General features: G+C 37.7%; 1 protein-coding gene across 10 annotated transcripts in view; it reads left to right on the top strand.

The window, feature by feature from the left end:
* The window catches only part of IDE (insulin degrading enzyme), a 61,875-nt gene that overhangs the window by 7,341 nt on the left and 39,319 nt on the right, over window positions 1-15,215 (top strand). For 6 of the 10 annotated variants that reach the window (XM_086899536.1, XM_023929658.2, XM_086899533.1 and 3 more), the window contains 5 exons: window positions 8,285-8,469; window positions 9,866-10,073; window positions 10,890-11,059; window positions 13,206-13,328; window positions 14,718-14,830. In XM_086899536.1, the coding sequence (XP_086755662.1) occupies window positions 8,310-8,469; window positions 9,866-10,073; window positions 10,890-11,059; window positions 13,206-13,328; window positions 14,718-14,830 (774 nt within the window). In that variant the 5' untranslated portion in view covers window positions 8,285-8,309. Of the gene's footprint in view, window positions 1-47; window positions 292-829; window positions 1,053-1,092; window positions 1,278-8,284; window positions 8,470-9,865; window positions 10,074-10,889; window positions 11,060-13,205; window positions 13,329-14,717; window positions 14,831-15,215 lie in introns of those variants that run through there. The other 4 variants (XM_086899534.1, XM_086899535.1, XM_086899538.1 and 1 more) reach the window with 4 other exon arrangements.

Genomic DNA, 15,215 nt, shown 5'->3' with positions numbered 1-15,215 from the left:
GCCAGGCCCGGGCGCGGAGGGCGGACGGGACCCCGCGGGCGCCGGGAGGGATTGGCCGGGCGGCGGGGGGAGGCGGGCGGAGAACATGGCGCCGGCGGGCGGCGCGTGCTGAGGCGAGCGGAGCCGGGCCGGGCGGCGGCGGGGAAAGGCCAGTGCTGGCGGCGGGGCCGCCAGGGATATGCGGCAGTGGCTGTTCCCTGTGCTGAGCCGGGCTCTGCCGGGCTGGACGCGCCCCTGGGCCGCTCCGGCCTCGCGCTCTTTCCCTCAGGGCCGGCGGCGCAGCTCTCTCGGGTACGGTGCGAGTGCGGTGGGGCCGGGGCAGGGCCGCGGGTCCCGGGGCCGTGTGGTTCGGGGCCGTGAGGCCGGAGAGCCCCGGCGGTGTTGTGTAAGAGGCGGCGGCGCGGCCGGGCGGGGGCACCTTGTGAGTCCAGGGGAGCGCCCGCTCTGCCCCGAGTGCGGCGGGGAGCCGGGGGAGCTCGGGCCGCGGAGCGGGGCTGGCGCCGGAGCCTTCCGGGGAGGCGGTGGGCGAGATGGGGACGGCGGGGTCGTGTGTGCCAAGGAGGCCTGAGCCATGCCTTGTGTCCTGTCTTGTGTCTGCTCTGCCGGCCGGGAGAGCCCGGGCTGACGTGCTCCGGTATTAGCAGCTGCACCTCCCTTGACAAAGCAGGCTTTCGTTGCCCGGGGGCTTGCTTTGTTGTTCTACTTCCCTCTCAAAAAACCTTCTTGAATTGTGGCGTTACTTAACTTGCCATATCTTCCTAAGGCATAATTATGGAAAAAAGAAAAAAGTTTAAAGTCTTTAAGAAACTGCTATCAGTTACCCAAACTTGATGGGAGTGGCCTTTTCAGTTTCTGACGAGTTGTCTGGCACTGGCATTGTGCGGGGCTTGTTACTGCGTGTTTGTGTTCCCAGTGTCACCAGCTCCAGTGCAGAGAGCGCAGCTAATCGCGATCAATGGAGGAGCGGGCGGGAGACTTGGCATAGCTCACTTTTAGGGGCAATTTAAACTGCGTAGAAACTCGGCAGAGTTTGTCCGGGAAGGGAGCTGGGGGTAAGGGGAAAAGGCTAATTTGTTTTCTTTCTTTCATTAACAGTGTATCTATTACCTTAGTAGCCAAACCTATTTTTAATACTGCATAAGTTAGAGACGTCAAAAGTAGCATCTTAACGGGGAAAAAAGTGAGTTATGATGACTCATACTGTCGGCGCTCGTGTGTCAAAATTCGGATGTACTGTTACTGTTCATTATTGCTATTTATGCTTCAGAATTGTAAAGGTAATCCACAGTGTATATTCGGAGTCAATGCTTTTCTCAGGCTGTAGTTTCTCCTGCTAGATTACTCCTCTTTATGCGTGTGAATATATGTAGTATTTGGACTTAACTTTATATGTGTGAGTAGGCCGGTTATGTTTTCATGCTGCCTACAACCATGATTTAATCATCCATTTAATTTTAATTGTGAATTAGGATTTACATAAATGATAATGAAATGAGAGCAGGCATGAGATGATTTTTTGAGATGTGAAAATTAAGAATCCTTTTTTCAGTTACATCTTCCCTGTTTCCATCTCTGTATTTTGTTCATGCTTGAACTTTTTCTTTTCATAACATTTTAAACTTTCATCTCTATGTCAAGTAGCAAGATAATTTCTCAGTTACAACTTACCTCCTTTTTATCTGATGTACAACATGAAAATTATTTATTCTTTTTGGGATTGATATGTTTGCCTGCCTTTTTTGCTTGCTTTTTTTCTTTCTGTCTTCAGTCAGTGTAAGGCTGTGGTTTAATCCCTTGGATAAAACGTTACCTTGGGAATGGATTAAAGTGTCATGTATATAACTTACTTTGCACGTGAATACAGAAGCACTCCCCTCCCCTGTTAGATCCAGAAGAGGGAAGGGGCAAGAAGTGCATTACCTCTGGTGTTTCACTGTGCAGGAAGGTATTAGGCTCCTAGCTATAGGTGTTATTGTAGAAGTAATTTACTACAAAATGCAGTCAGACCATTTGAGAAATGGCATGTGGGGTTGATATTTTTGATATAATTATTTTACTGTATTAGATGCTTTTGTAGGAACTTTGGATGTCTGATCTTTTAACAGCATAGAATTGAAAAAGTCCGTAGTAAAAATCTAGAGAAATTGCTTCAATCAGTTTTGTGTCTGGTTGTGTATTTGTGTATGCATAATCAGTCAGTGAGTATCTTTGCTTTCAGTTTTTATGATGCCCATAAGTTGCTGGAATATTCTTATGAGATAGCACTGTGTGTATATAATAAGGTAATTTTTGATGGATCCTGTTTGAAAGTTACTTTTCTAGCTTTCTATTGAAAACTTACCTTCTACATCTTGTTTTTAGAATGAGTCAGAAGTAGCTTGCCTGAACAATTGATATGGAAAAGAATGCTGTAGAGCTGAGAGTTTGTTTATAATTTTAACAGTAGAACCAGGACTGAATTGTCCAAAATCGTAAAAACTTAACTACAAAATAGGTGAACAGCCAGGACTTCTTTTGTTGAAACACCGCTGACTCTTTTAAACTGCTCATTGTTATGGGTTTGTTGCTCATGTCAAAGCTCAAGCGTTGGATAAACAGTTGCTTTTAATGTGGGATTACAGTACTTTTAATGATTCAGAATTCTAAAGTTCTCTGTGTTTTTGTTGCTAGATCAGATTTTCTTGCCAGTTCTCTCATCTTTCTGTGAATTTCATGTTGTTATGCAGTGTAACTGAAGTTTTAGTCTCATCTTGTTTTGTTTTTCGTTTTTTTTTTTAATTCAAACCTCACAAGTTTTTTGTTTTTGAGGGTGTAAGACAGATGGTAGCATAAAGCATTAAGTGAGTTGGCTTTACAAAGAGTTTTGGGCAATCTGATGTGCTACTTGCACATAAAGTCTATGAAATGCACATCAGAACACAGTTTGAATAAAGCACAGAGGTCTCTCCTGTAGCATCCAGTTTAACATTTCCTCAGTGTGTGCAGGGCCATGCGCTAGACACCACCACAGTCCTGGGGTTGTGGAGCAAGCCCTGCAACTGTAGGATGATGGAACAAAGATGTCAGGGGCGGAGGAAGAGAGAATAAGAACCACTGGTCTGCGAGTATTCAATGAATAAAGTAATTAATTGAAGTAATGAGTATATTTCTTAAGAAAATGTGTAAAATATGCTTTGAAGCAGTTGGTCACATAGCACAGAAACTAGTCTGTCTGATCAGTCATGTTATTAACGTGCAGTTTGAAAATTTTACTGATGTAAGCCAAATTACTATGCCAGATGTGTGGAAATTTTAATGATCCTATATATTAATGACATCTCAAGATTAAAGCCAGATAATTTTACTTAATGTTCCCCCACCTAGGTCTTCCAAATAATCAAAGGCTTCAAAACCCCTTTGGAATTTTGTAAAATATTGAAGCAAAGAATTGTTAGGGAAAGATTAATTGTTCTGTTTCTGGTGAATGTGGTTAGAGCTTGTTTACTTTAGAGGTTGTGTTTAGATGAATTGTTCGGGCAATTTTTTAGGACATAGGAAAAGTAAGCTCAAGTTATTTAGAATTAAAAAAACAACTTATCTTTATTGCTCTGAATAACATCAAATTGTATAAGGTCCTGCCTTTTTGTTTGACTTTTTTACTCAGTGCTTTGGAAACTGTGAAGTGGTCAAATTAAGGACTGTATTTAGGGCAGTAAATTAGTTTTATAGTGTTTTGATTGTATATCCCATCTCATTTGGCCAGCACATCATTGTACTTCTCAGGTGAGTTACTCAGCTGGGGCCTGATCTCATATGTGAAACTACCAGGGTGCTTGTTTTTGCCAAGGTGGTATGGTCTCATTAATGCTACTGGTAATTCCTGTACACTGGTGTTACACACCAGTGTTCCTGCTGTCACGTTGGCAGTGCAGCCTGTGGCAGACCAAGTTTTACTGCTGTGATCTAGAAGTTGTATAAGCTGGAATCTGGGAGGCAAGAGCATGGCAGGCATCTGCCCTGGCCACCATCATTAGGAGGGAATTTTCAGAGTCAATTATAGACTTGGCAAAAAGCTGCAGACTGAGGTTCTGAAAATGCTTTAATTGTAGCGAGACTTTAGAATTTCTTCAAAATGAACTACATAACAAAACCTTATAAATATTCATCATCTTCAAACTTGCCTGATTTGGCATGATTAGTTGTTCTTAATAACTTGGGAGCACTGATTAAATCATTGTGGGGCTTTGTAGTTGGATCTTTTGTGTATGAAGTAGTATACTGAATTCCTGATGAGTTTAAAAGTGATAAATTTTTAGCAGTTTGTCTGCTTATGCAGTCTGTCTGCCTATGCATGCAATCAGAATTATTTAGATCAGTATCAGGAATGTGTTGAGATCTCATACGTTCTCTAGCTTCATGACAAGAAAATTCACACAAGATTGATGTTTTATGGATGTGGAATCATGAGGCATTTTAATCTCTAAGTGCCTAAAAGAACGATTGATGAATGTGTAACCTGAAAGAGTATGGATAGTCTCTTAAAGAATCCCTTTTGGTAATGTTCACCTGAATTGATTTAACTTTCCTGCCTACAGTTTAGTCTAAAAGACCCCATTATTATTATAACATACAGGTGAATGGAAATGCTAAGAGAGTAGGTAAATTCTTGGTTGTTTTACTGGTAACATAATTCTATTGCTGTCATGATCAGAAGTTAGGTGCAAGAGACAAAGAGGAGGGGTGCAGCTGTGCAAGAATGCAGATTTACTTGGTTGTTGCAAAGCCATGAGCTTGCAACTAAAGAAGTTCATGGACTCCTCCAGAGTGCTCAGTTTGGTGCTGTCATCCTTGTAAGAGGTGAGAAAACTCTGGCTGGTAGTTCTGCAGCACTGGGCCTCCTGCCAAAGCACACAGCACTTCTTTCACTCCACGCTTTGGCAGCTGGAGAAACCTTCGTGTAAACCAAGCTGGATTAGTAAACAACACAGAGAACATGTTACCAATGGTAACTCCCTTGCAGGACAGAATAGAGGTTCTCACTCAATGAAGGTTTCACTTCTTCACTCTGGTAAATGGTAAGCAATTAGCTGCATAAAAACTTTGAGCACATGTGAATGTTAAGGCAACTGATAGAATGCAAGCATCAAAACCTGCTGAGATGGTAACTTGCCTTTCATCTGGAGCAGACCTATGTACTAGCACTTGACTTCAGTATTTGCATACTGTCATGACAAAAACTATCTTGAGAAGAACTTTGGAGTTTGTGCCTTGGGGGTCATATTTTTATTAGCTAGTCACATTCTTGCATTGAAACAACCCTCAGGAGTTTCTGTTAATTGGTTTTCAAACGTGGTCCTTTAATTGTTCAAACATTGGACTTATATTTGACTACACAGGCTAATTTTTAATTAAAGTAACTTTGCTAAAATAACTCTGAGAGATTAAAATAGTGAAGGAGACTCATATATCACTTAATCCCACTCTCTAATACTCTGTTTGCAGGTGAAACCTGGCATCTCCAGAGAGCCTTGCTGGTTCCAAGGGACTGCCTGCCTGGAAATGATTACAAAAATGGAACCTCAAAGAATAGAATATAATTTCACTAGAAGTGCTGTAATTGAAAATTCAGTGTTGGTTTTAACTGACACTTTTCTTGCACAAGCGAAGTAGTTTTGATGAGAAGAAAGAATATTTTGTATTCATTGAGGACACTGTTCTCAGTTCAGACATCCCTATTTTTTTCTTTCTACCTTTGTCATCTTTCCACCTGTAATTTTTTGAGTGGAAGAATTTCCACTGCCATAGTTATGCAATTTTAGCTTTTTATCAGATCATTCTCTGTTGCTTCTCTTTTGTGAAAGCAGTATGGCAGTATTTCTTTTAATGTTTTTGTTAGGCTATTAGCTCTGCAATAAACATAGCACCTCCTTTGTGGAAGAATTGTTTTGCTACTGAGCAGCAGCATCCAGTGCTCAGTGTAATGACAGTACAGCAAGTGGCTATAGCACATGGACTTTAGGACAGCTTCTGAACATGGCTTTAGAAATTAAGCTACTTCTCAAAAAATAACTACAGAATTTCTGGTTGTCTTTTTTTTTTTTTTTTTTTTTTTTCCTGTGGTTAAAAGCAGTTCTATTGTCAGGAATTGATTTATAGAGTTTCAGGATTCTGGTGTGAAGGAATGGAATGTGATATTTTTATAAAGCGTCTGCACTTACTTGAAAGCTGCACAGGAAAACAGTCATACGAGGGAATGTTTAGTATTGGGTCCTACAGTTTACTCCTTAAGAAAACGTAATGGTATAAAAGTTCTTTCTAAAGTGAAGTTTTTTCACTTTTGTACTGTAGTAACATATCAGCAGGAGGAACAGTACTTAAGCAGAAAGGAGTTGTCTTGCCCTTTTGACATATTTGCCTTCCAGGAGTATTGCATAGTTGATCAGCCCTTGCTTTTATTCGAGTTGTCTGGTACTATGATTCACTTTGCAGCAAAATAATCGTAGGTAATCATGCAAACCCATTTTAAGTTAGAGAATGTTATATTCACTATGCCCATTGAAATAACAGTGAAGGTGGAGATACAAATTTCAGTCCTTGATTTGAGGGCTTAATTACTGATGTCATCCTTTTGAAAATTGTAGATTTCTCCTGTACTGGAATTTCACTACCAAGCTGGAAGTAGACTATGAAGGAGGCAGAAGTAGGGAATCATAATAAAATGGAGTGGAGGTGTACAGCTTCATAAGACATCAATTGAAATCTCATAAGCTTTCATAGCTACATAATTTGATGAATCACATTGGAAATATGAGTCATCTGAACAAACAGTAAACTTCTGTGACTTAGTGATGGGGTATAGAAATAACAAGGCAATATCAGATGACAAGGAAATTGTATAACATTTAAAAAACCCCACAACTCAAGTAGTTTATCATATATATGTGTCTTCTGACAAGCAACTAGTATCTTATTGAGATAGAATATTCTAGCTGAATACCAAGGTATATGTGTTCATTAGCAGATACAGAATCAGGAGCTTAAGGGACATCTTGTTCTCCCACATACTTGTTGTCAGTCCAGTTTGTGTGCAAGTGAAAAACAGTTTGGAACAGTTTAGTTACTGATTTTCATATATGAAAAGTATCTATTCTCACTTCACAAATTTTACACAGTAGCTTATTAATTAAACACAATTAATGAATTGTGTTTAAATTAATTTTAGTAGAGTATTTGTTAAGACTCTGAACTTTGAATATGGAGGCATCTTTTAACTGTCAGCATGGTTTGTATCCATGCTGTTGATGCAGAGAAACAGGGATATTGTGGTACTTGGAGTAATCTTTGTATTTCAATGGTATCTGCATTTTTTTGGTGCAAGAAGACCCACGGATATTCCAAACAGGATTAGCCTGAGTACAGGGTTAACCTAGTGGATCAATGACCAGTTTAGATGAGAGTGTACAAATTTGAATTTAAATTCAGCATTTCAGCTACTGTTTAGTGATTACATTTGACTGTCTTTCTGTTTTTCAAAGAATTTAATGGTGAGAAAACCATGTTTTACTAGTTTATATGTTTCCTTCTAAAATGCACTGAGCCACACATTTTAAAAAGTTACTTCATATTGTTTATAGCTTTTGCTTGGAGACATTCAGATTCTAAATCAGCCACACTTAATTCCTTAGCATTTCAGAATCATTCCTTTAAAGAAGGGTGTCTTGTAGCATCTGTTAAACTAATGGTGGAAGTTTAAATATGTGAGGCAATCTATTCCTGTATATCATGGCAGTTTTGCAGTCTTCGTATTACGGCACTATTGCAAACAGTGTCACCGTTTCTTGCTTGAGTGTACAAATCCAGTGGTTTGTTAGTGGAATGTTGTTTATTTGACAATCAGAGTTACCACACTTGTAATATAATCAGCAATTCAGATATGTGAAATACTTCCCTGAAATTTTAAATTATACTTGAAATAGCAGGATACGTTTAATTTTATTTATTTTTTATAATAATCAAATAAGGGGATGACATTTATTAAATTTGGGTTGTGTAAATTACAATTAATGTGATACTTGAAGCATTCAGTTAAATTATATACATCTTTATTGTGTTTCTTGGTCTTCAAGGTTTCTTTTTTGTTTTAGCAGCAGTATGTTTCAGGATCTGAATTTTAGGCAAGTTCAGTGAATTTTGCGCATAATAGAACTTCTGGCTATTCGTATAACCCTGTTTTGTCTAGCATAGTATTAAAATTTTAGCAAGGCTTAAGTGAAAATAGTAAAAAATTTCTTCTGTTTTCTTCAAGGTTTCAAAAGGAGACAAACAACAAAATGAACAATCCAGCTATTAAGAGAATAACAAATGAAATTATCAAATCACCTGAAGATAAACGAGAATATCGTGGACTGGAACTGGCAAATGGCATTAAAGCTCTTCTCATTAGTGACCCCACCACAGATAAGTCCTCAGCAGCACTTGATGTCCACATAGGTATTCAATTCATGTTGTGTTCGTTACATCATTAATAAAAATGCTTCAGGTTTTGGTATCTTGATGCAAATAAACTGACAGTAGTGGTATGCAGTTGGCAGCCTAGCCTTTATTGTAATTTATAGTTTATTTAATTCTTTGGCACATCAAATTGAAAATTATTAGAGCTAAATGCTCTTATTGTGCTCTGTGTTTACTCAAGTGTAGCTCAGTCAGTCGAAAGACTGCCTTTAACCATTAAGTTTCATGTTATGAAAGATCTTTTGTAAGCAGAAAAGGGGCGGGTGCAAGTGCAATTATTTCAGACAGCTCCATCTGTCATGTCAGACTTTTTTTTTTCATGCTAAGTTGTTGATGTGTAGAGGTGAGAAAATGCTGTAGTGCTAGGGAAGTTAGAGAGGCACTCCCTAACTTTAGTGGTGCTTATGTGTGCAACAGAAATATGGGAAATAGAAGGGGAAGGGAATTGCTTTGACTCTTGGGAATAATGGAAGTCTTTTCTTATATCTGAGCTATATCTCAAACTGTAGATTTTCAGTTGATTGGAAAGTACAATTCATGTGTGTATAATCTAAACACCCTCTTGCCATGTCTGTAAGTGGGAGCTCTTGCTGCTGGTTGTGTTAGGGCAGAAGTAATAGAGGGACTTCAAAAACTTCTGTTCTTTTTTGCTGTGGAGATGGGTGTCCCAGATCATTAGGTAGTTCTGAGCACCCTGAATGTGGTTTTGTTTAGGTCCTGTGTTAGTGATAGCCAACTGCAGCATCCGATTCCTGCACGTGTGCTGGAGGTGATGTATCTGTTGCCTTCATCTCCACTCTCCCACTACACATTGCTGCACACTCCAAGGCAGGACTGCCACTCTCAGACTTCGGCCTTTGTCTTCCATTCTTACAAATCATTGTTGTCTTTTAATCTGTTTGCCTTCATGCCTATTAGCTGGTCATCCATAGCTGCATGTGTTCAGGCAATTACAGGTTATCACTCGTCCTATAAACCATAGGATAAATACCTCTTTAATTATGGTTGGCAATTGCTGCCTCTTAACACAATGCACTTATTAAAGTCAAGGTATAGATTTCAGAGCAGTGTGATTTGCCAGGTCTTTACAGATTATGAGTCATGTACTTCAATTGAAAATCATCTGTATAAGGAATTGGAAGCTGAACTGGAGAGGCGGTTTGATACACTAATTGGTTCAGTTGCTAATTCTGATTTTTAAAATATTTTTTTGAATATTAAGTTTAGTTGACTGTTGTTGCACAAGTGTCTTCTTACAGCCACAGAATTGATATAATTGCCTGAAGCAACATACTGTAATAGAGAGTACTTTAAAAGATTTAATGTTTTAGTATTACATTTTGTGAATGGTTACATGAAATTTTTCCTCTTGTAGGATCGTTGTCCGATCCCCCCAACATTGCTGGGCTTAGTCATTTTTGTGAGCATATGTTGTTCCTGGGAACCAAGAAATATCCGAAAGAAAATGAGTACAGCCAATTTCTAAGTGAGCATGCCGGGAGCTCAAATGCTTTCACGAGTGGAGAACATACCAACTACTACTTTGATGTGTCACATGAACATCTAGAAGGTGCACTGGATAGGTAAACACATTTTTTTTAGTATTTAATTTTTTTGTCACAGAGGTTCTACTTGAATTTATTAGTGTAAAAGTTTTTTTATAACTCTATCATTATGATATTTTAAAAAATGTAAAAACCATCTTTTGTTAAATATGATAACCAGATATTTCTCAGCTTGAAAGTCTTACTCAGATTTTTTGTTTTATTTAGGAGAGTTCTTCATTGTGACACAATTTTGGAAGTTTAAATGTTGTATTTACACTGAATATTTTTGGAAATGTGGGACAAAGAGTATGATCATGAGTTTACACATTGTGCAAATACGGGATGGTGCAATCAAATGCTGTGCATCCCATGGGATCCTTATTGAAAGCAAAACAGGGGTGAAATCTAGAAATATTTAAGGATGCTCAATAAGGAGAACTTGCTGAAATCTCAGTGTTTTGGGGGAGGGGACAGAAATTAAAAGGTGTATAGTCAGTGAAGTACAGTGAGTTCTCTCTTTGGTTTCTCCCTGCATGTCTGACAAGATATATTTGATTGGTGAAATTAAGACCCTCTTGCAGCTAAACCTAAGAACAGGAGAAATTTTCACTGTGGTAATTGTGATGCTCCTGATTCTTGTACTACCTTGTATGATGAACATGTTGTTGTTTGCATTTATAAACTAAGAAATTGAGAAATAATATTAAATTAGCATCAAAACGTACAGAATTAGTAAGTTCTGCATTAAAAAATAAGGTATTCATCTGTTTTCAGGAGGTACCAAGCTTTATACTTTTCTGTTACAATTTATGTATAGTACTCTTGACTTGAACTAAATTTTTTTCTCTTTAGATTTGCCCAGTTTTTCCTGTGCCCCCTGTTTGATGAAAGTTGCAAAGATAGGGAAGTGAATGCTGTTGATTCTGAGCATGAGAAGAATCTGATGAATGATGCCTGGAGGTTGTTTCAATTGGAGAAGGCTACTGGAAACCCCAACCATCCCTTCAGTAAATTTGGAACAGGTTTGTCAGAGTATAATTATCCAGTGGAGTTCTGTATAACATACATAGTATTATTGTTTATATGAAATTTCCAAAGACAGACTTCAGCAATTCTCTTATTTTCCTCTCCTCATAATGTTTATTATGGTGCTTTATCACATTTTTCGCATCATAGACTAAACAGAGCTAGACAAAAGCATAGGAAAAAGAGTGATCCAAGACTTGTGAGTACAATGATGAATCAATCTGTACAGTTCTGGTAATTACTGCAGTGAGTGCTGTTTTCCAGTTACTGGGTTTGTCATAATTTGGTACTGCTGAGTCTTTGTGTATAACAAAGAGAATGAATTGTGTTTAAATTGCTGTTAGCTGCATGCTTTTTGTTACTTAATATTGCATTTAGACTAGATGACAGTGACTAGGTCAAATCAGAAAGACCAGCAAAATACTGTGAAAATTATTGAGTAGGAATATAGAAACAAAATCTAAACCATAGAGCATGACAGTAGAAGATGGACAGATAAAATGATCTTGGACAAATCCCAATCCTACCACTGTATTTAATTTTTTTGTTGTTGTTCGGACTTAATTATTGACAGAATGCTTAGTAACAAATTAAAATAAACACCACAGAACCTCAATTCAAAAAGCATTAATGTTAAGATACCATAGTTCTGGACAAAACCACAAATGTTTGATGATTTGGTAGAAGTCTAAATATTGGGTGGTTTTTTTGATAGACATGATTTTCTACATGAATTTATTTTTGAAGCCTTCAAAGTTACAGGACTGCACTGTTTAATCATTGAGTATAATGTGCTCAAAAATGTGTTTTGTGGATGGGTCAGTTTGCTTTATGAATAATCAACTCAAGTATTGTGTGCAGTAGGAGGATGGGAGAGCAGATAATGAGCTTTAAGGCAGTGGTTTCTTCCTCTGTCTCTAAAAAGACAAGATGTATCTTTACATCTGTTGATGGAGAACATATTTATGGGTCTGGTAGCCACCTGCTGCAAGAGCAGGTATTGCTCTGTTGACCAGTAAAGAGAGGCTGTCTGTAAAAATGAAACTATAACGCCATTCTTCAAATAGGTAAATTTTTAAATGACACCTTTGGAGCTGTAAATTAGTAGGCAGGTGTTCGAAGTATATTCTGTAATCTCTGCTGCTGAAGACATTATTTAATTTTTATGTAGCACACAGAAAACATAAGCGGAAATTGCAGAAATAGTTTTGTGCAGTTTAAGAAGGTTGTCTAGCTCACACAAGTGAACTGTTTTAGGGGGAGAATACCCAAACTTTTCCCAAAATTCAACAGTAATTCAACAGTAATAGTCATGTTCCTATCTCCTTAGATTAGGTTCTGATTCTAAAATAAAATTACAGCACATAGCCTTCCAGTAAGTATGACTATGCAGAAGTAGGGCTCAGCTTTGCTGGTTTTTATTTACCCAAAGGGATGGCAACTGTGATGCATTTGGCATCATTATTGTTTCCTTTTGATCAGCTGAGATGTTAATCTAGCAGAGTGTGGGAATTACTCCATTTGATGCTTCACATCACTCCTCATTACTATGCACCCTGTTTGGTCAGCAAACCTTCTATAATTCCTTCTCTGTCCATAGAAACAAATGCACCTTCCAGTTGTCTTTTTAAGGGTGTGCATTTTTCCCCAGATATCCTTCACTGATCTCCATGAATTTAATGCTTGTGATGGTGATTCTTCTCCATCATTACCCTCAGTGTCAAGTAATTTTCCAGGCACTTCTGCACTGGCTATTGTCCGTTTTCCTACATTTGCAAGGTGTCTTCTGACTGTTGCTTCCTAAAGTCCTCCAGTACTGTAACAGTAGAGTTATTGACTGAAGCTTTAACTATGTTATTCTATTTTAACTTAGGTGTTGATGCTGTGGGAGTAAACAGAGTAGGTTGTCTAGAACTTAGCCATTTAATTTGTCTGCAGATGGTGAGGAATATAGACAAAATATTTAAAACAGAAGACCATATTTATCTAGTTTTCTTATTATGAATATTGATTATTTTTAAAATTGCTATCCATCTAAAGGAATGCAGAGTGACTAATTTATATATTTCTTTTTGATTTGTAAGTTAATGAACATTAAATGTTGTTAAACATCAAATATTTTTAATTGTTTTTCTGTTACAGGGAACAAATTCACTCTGGAAACTAGACCAACCCAAGAAGGAATAGATGTAAGGCAAGAGCTACTGAAGTTCCATTCTACTTATTATTCATCAAATTTAATGGCTATTTGTGTCTTAGGAAGAGGTAAGTTTGTTCTGTTGGTTGGTTAAGACTTTACATATATACTTAAGGAAAATAAAATGGAGGTTCCAGCTGCTTAGAACCTTCCACAGTCGAGATGGTATCTTGCATAGGTTTGGCAAAAGCTTAATAACAATGTGTTAAAAACTGTTTGCTTTTTGAAAATGCACTGTCAGACTTGTATTTGTATGGTGTTTCACAGTAATGTTGAGATGGTGAGTACGAATGGAAGAAAACAAGCTTTTAATGTAATCAAAAGCAAGTTCACTGAGGAATTTTACATGGGAACTTTTTCAGTAAGAATCACCTTGGCGACTGTAAATCTGTACTAAGGAAAACTGTCCCTGCAAGATTAAATGAATGTTTATTTTGCTGATATGCATAAAAATTGGTGGTTTTTAATAGAATAACTTGCAGTTCACAAAATTTTAATGTATAGTGGACCCTCTTAGTTTCCATTGCTTTGTTAGTTTTTTTCCCCTGGACAGTTCTGTTAGTGTACTGTAGGAGCATGTGTATATTGGGCAGGAAAGATTCTACTTTCTCAGTCTAACTGGGATTGTTTTGATAACAAGGTAAATGCTTTTATAAATCTTCCAGGATTTAAGGTTGTACTTTGAGACGTCCAAGAAACTGATGTTTTGTTTCTTCCAGTGCCCACCCTTGGAAGCCTTTCACTAAAAAATTGTCAGTAGTATCTTTCTTTTTGCTTACTTTGAGAAGTGCTCCAAAATGCATTTTTGAGGCAGAAAGCAATTTTGAAGGCAGAATTTCAACAGAAATGGTCTAGGTCAATTTTGGTGGGTTAATGTACATCATTGTATTCTTTCTGTGAGAGGTCTTCTCTCATTCTTGCAAAGTAGTGCAGTCACAGACTGAAATTAGAATGCATGTAAAATTAGAAGTGTTTGAACAGGTCACAAGTGTGTGTGTTTTGGGTGCTAAGGATAGACCTGGCTCACAGTGTACCTGAAGTACTGGGCATGAGCTGAGGCTAAAGAAAATTCAAGTTTTGGCAAAGCTGCTTTCACTCTAGAAAATTTGCAGCTGTAATTCCATGTCCCTTAAGCTTTTTGTGGAATGTTTATTTTTTTAAGTGTTTGATATCTCATGTATCTTTCAGTTTTAGCTTAGGTTAATCTGCAAAACATATATTTTCAGTTAAAGGACTTATATTAATAATGATTGAAGACTTTCTTTAATAAGCATGGTGCTTCTAAAGCATGTTACAGTTCAGAATTTAAATGTGAATATTTTCTTTCTGAAATTAAAAACTGTAACACCATTAAAAACATTTTTCTGTATAATTCATGAGTCTCCCAAACAATAAAAAAAAATTTGTGAGAATCCTTGTATAATGACCGTGTTTTTCCTAATGTTTCTTTGTTCTAGAATCCTTGGATGAGCTGACTTGCTTAGTGGTAAAGCTATTTTCAGAAGTAGAAAATAAAAATGTCCCTATACCAGAGTTTCCTGAACATCCTTTCCAAGAAGAGCATCTCCGGGTACGTATAGAGATATGTCTCCCATCCAGAGTGTATATTTTAAATGTTAATTTTTATGTTTCAGTAATATGTTGCTCACTTCACTACTCTTTTATCAATATCCCTTTTAAATTCCCTATTTCTTTATTTATTTTCCACCCACTTTTCCATGCTGAGTATAGTTTTGTATAGTTTATAGTAAATGTTGCACACTTGGTTGCAGTTGTAAGCAACTGTGAGATAATTAATTTTCTTTGTTTGTATCATGAATGGCTGAACTGTTGCCCTAAGTTTTGAGATTTGGGAGATGTGTTTGTAATGTGTGTGTGTGAAGGGAATATGATACATGCTCCTGAGATGAATACAGTAAATGAGTTTTCCTTTGTTTATGGGTCTTCTTGTTTGT

Source organism: Cyanistes caeruleus, chromosome 8 (assembly GCF_971803275.1).
Source record: "Cyanistes caeruleus chromosome 8, bCyaCae1.hap1.1, whole genome shotgun sequence".
NCBI classification, from domain to species: domain Eukaryota; kingdom Metazoa; phylum Chordata; class Aves; order Passeriformes; family Paridae; genus Cyanistes; species Cyanistes caeruleus.
Note: the sequence above shows the minus strand (reverse complement) of the source record. Positions and strands in the feature narration are given on the sequence as shown.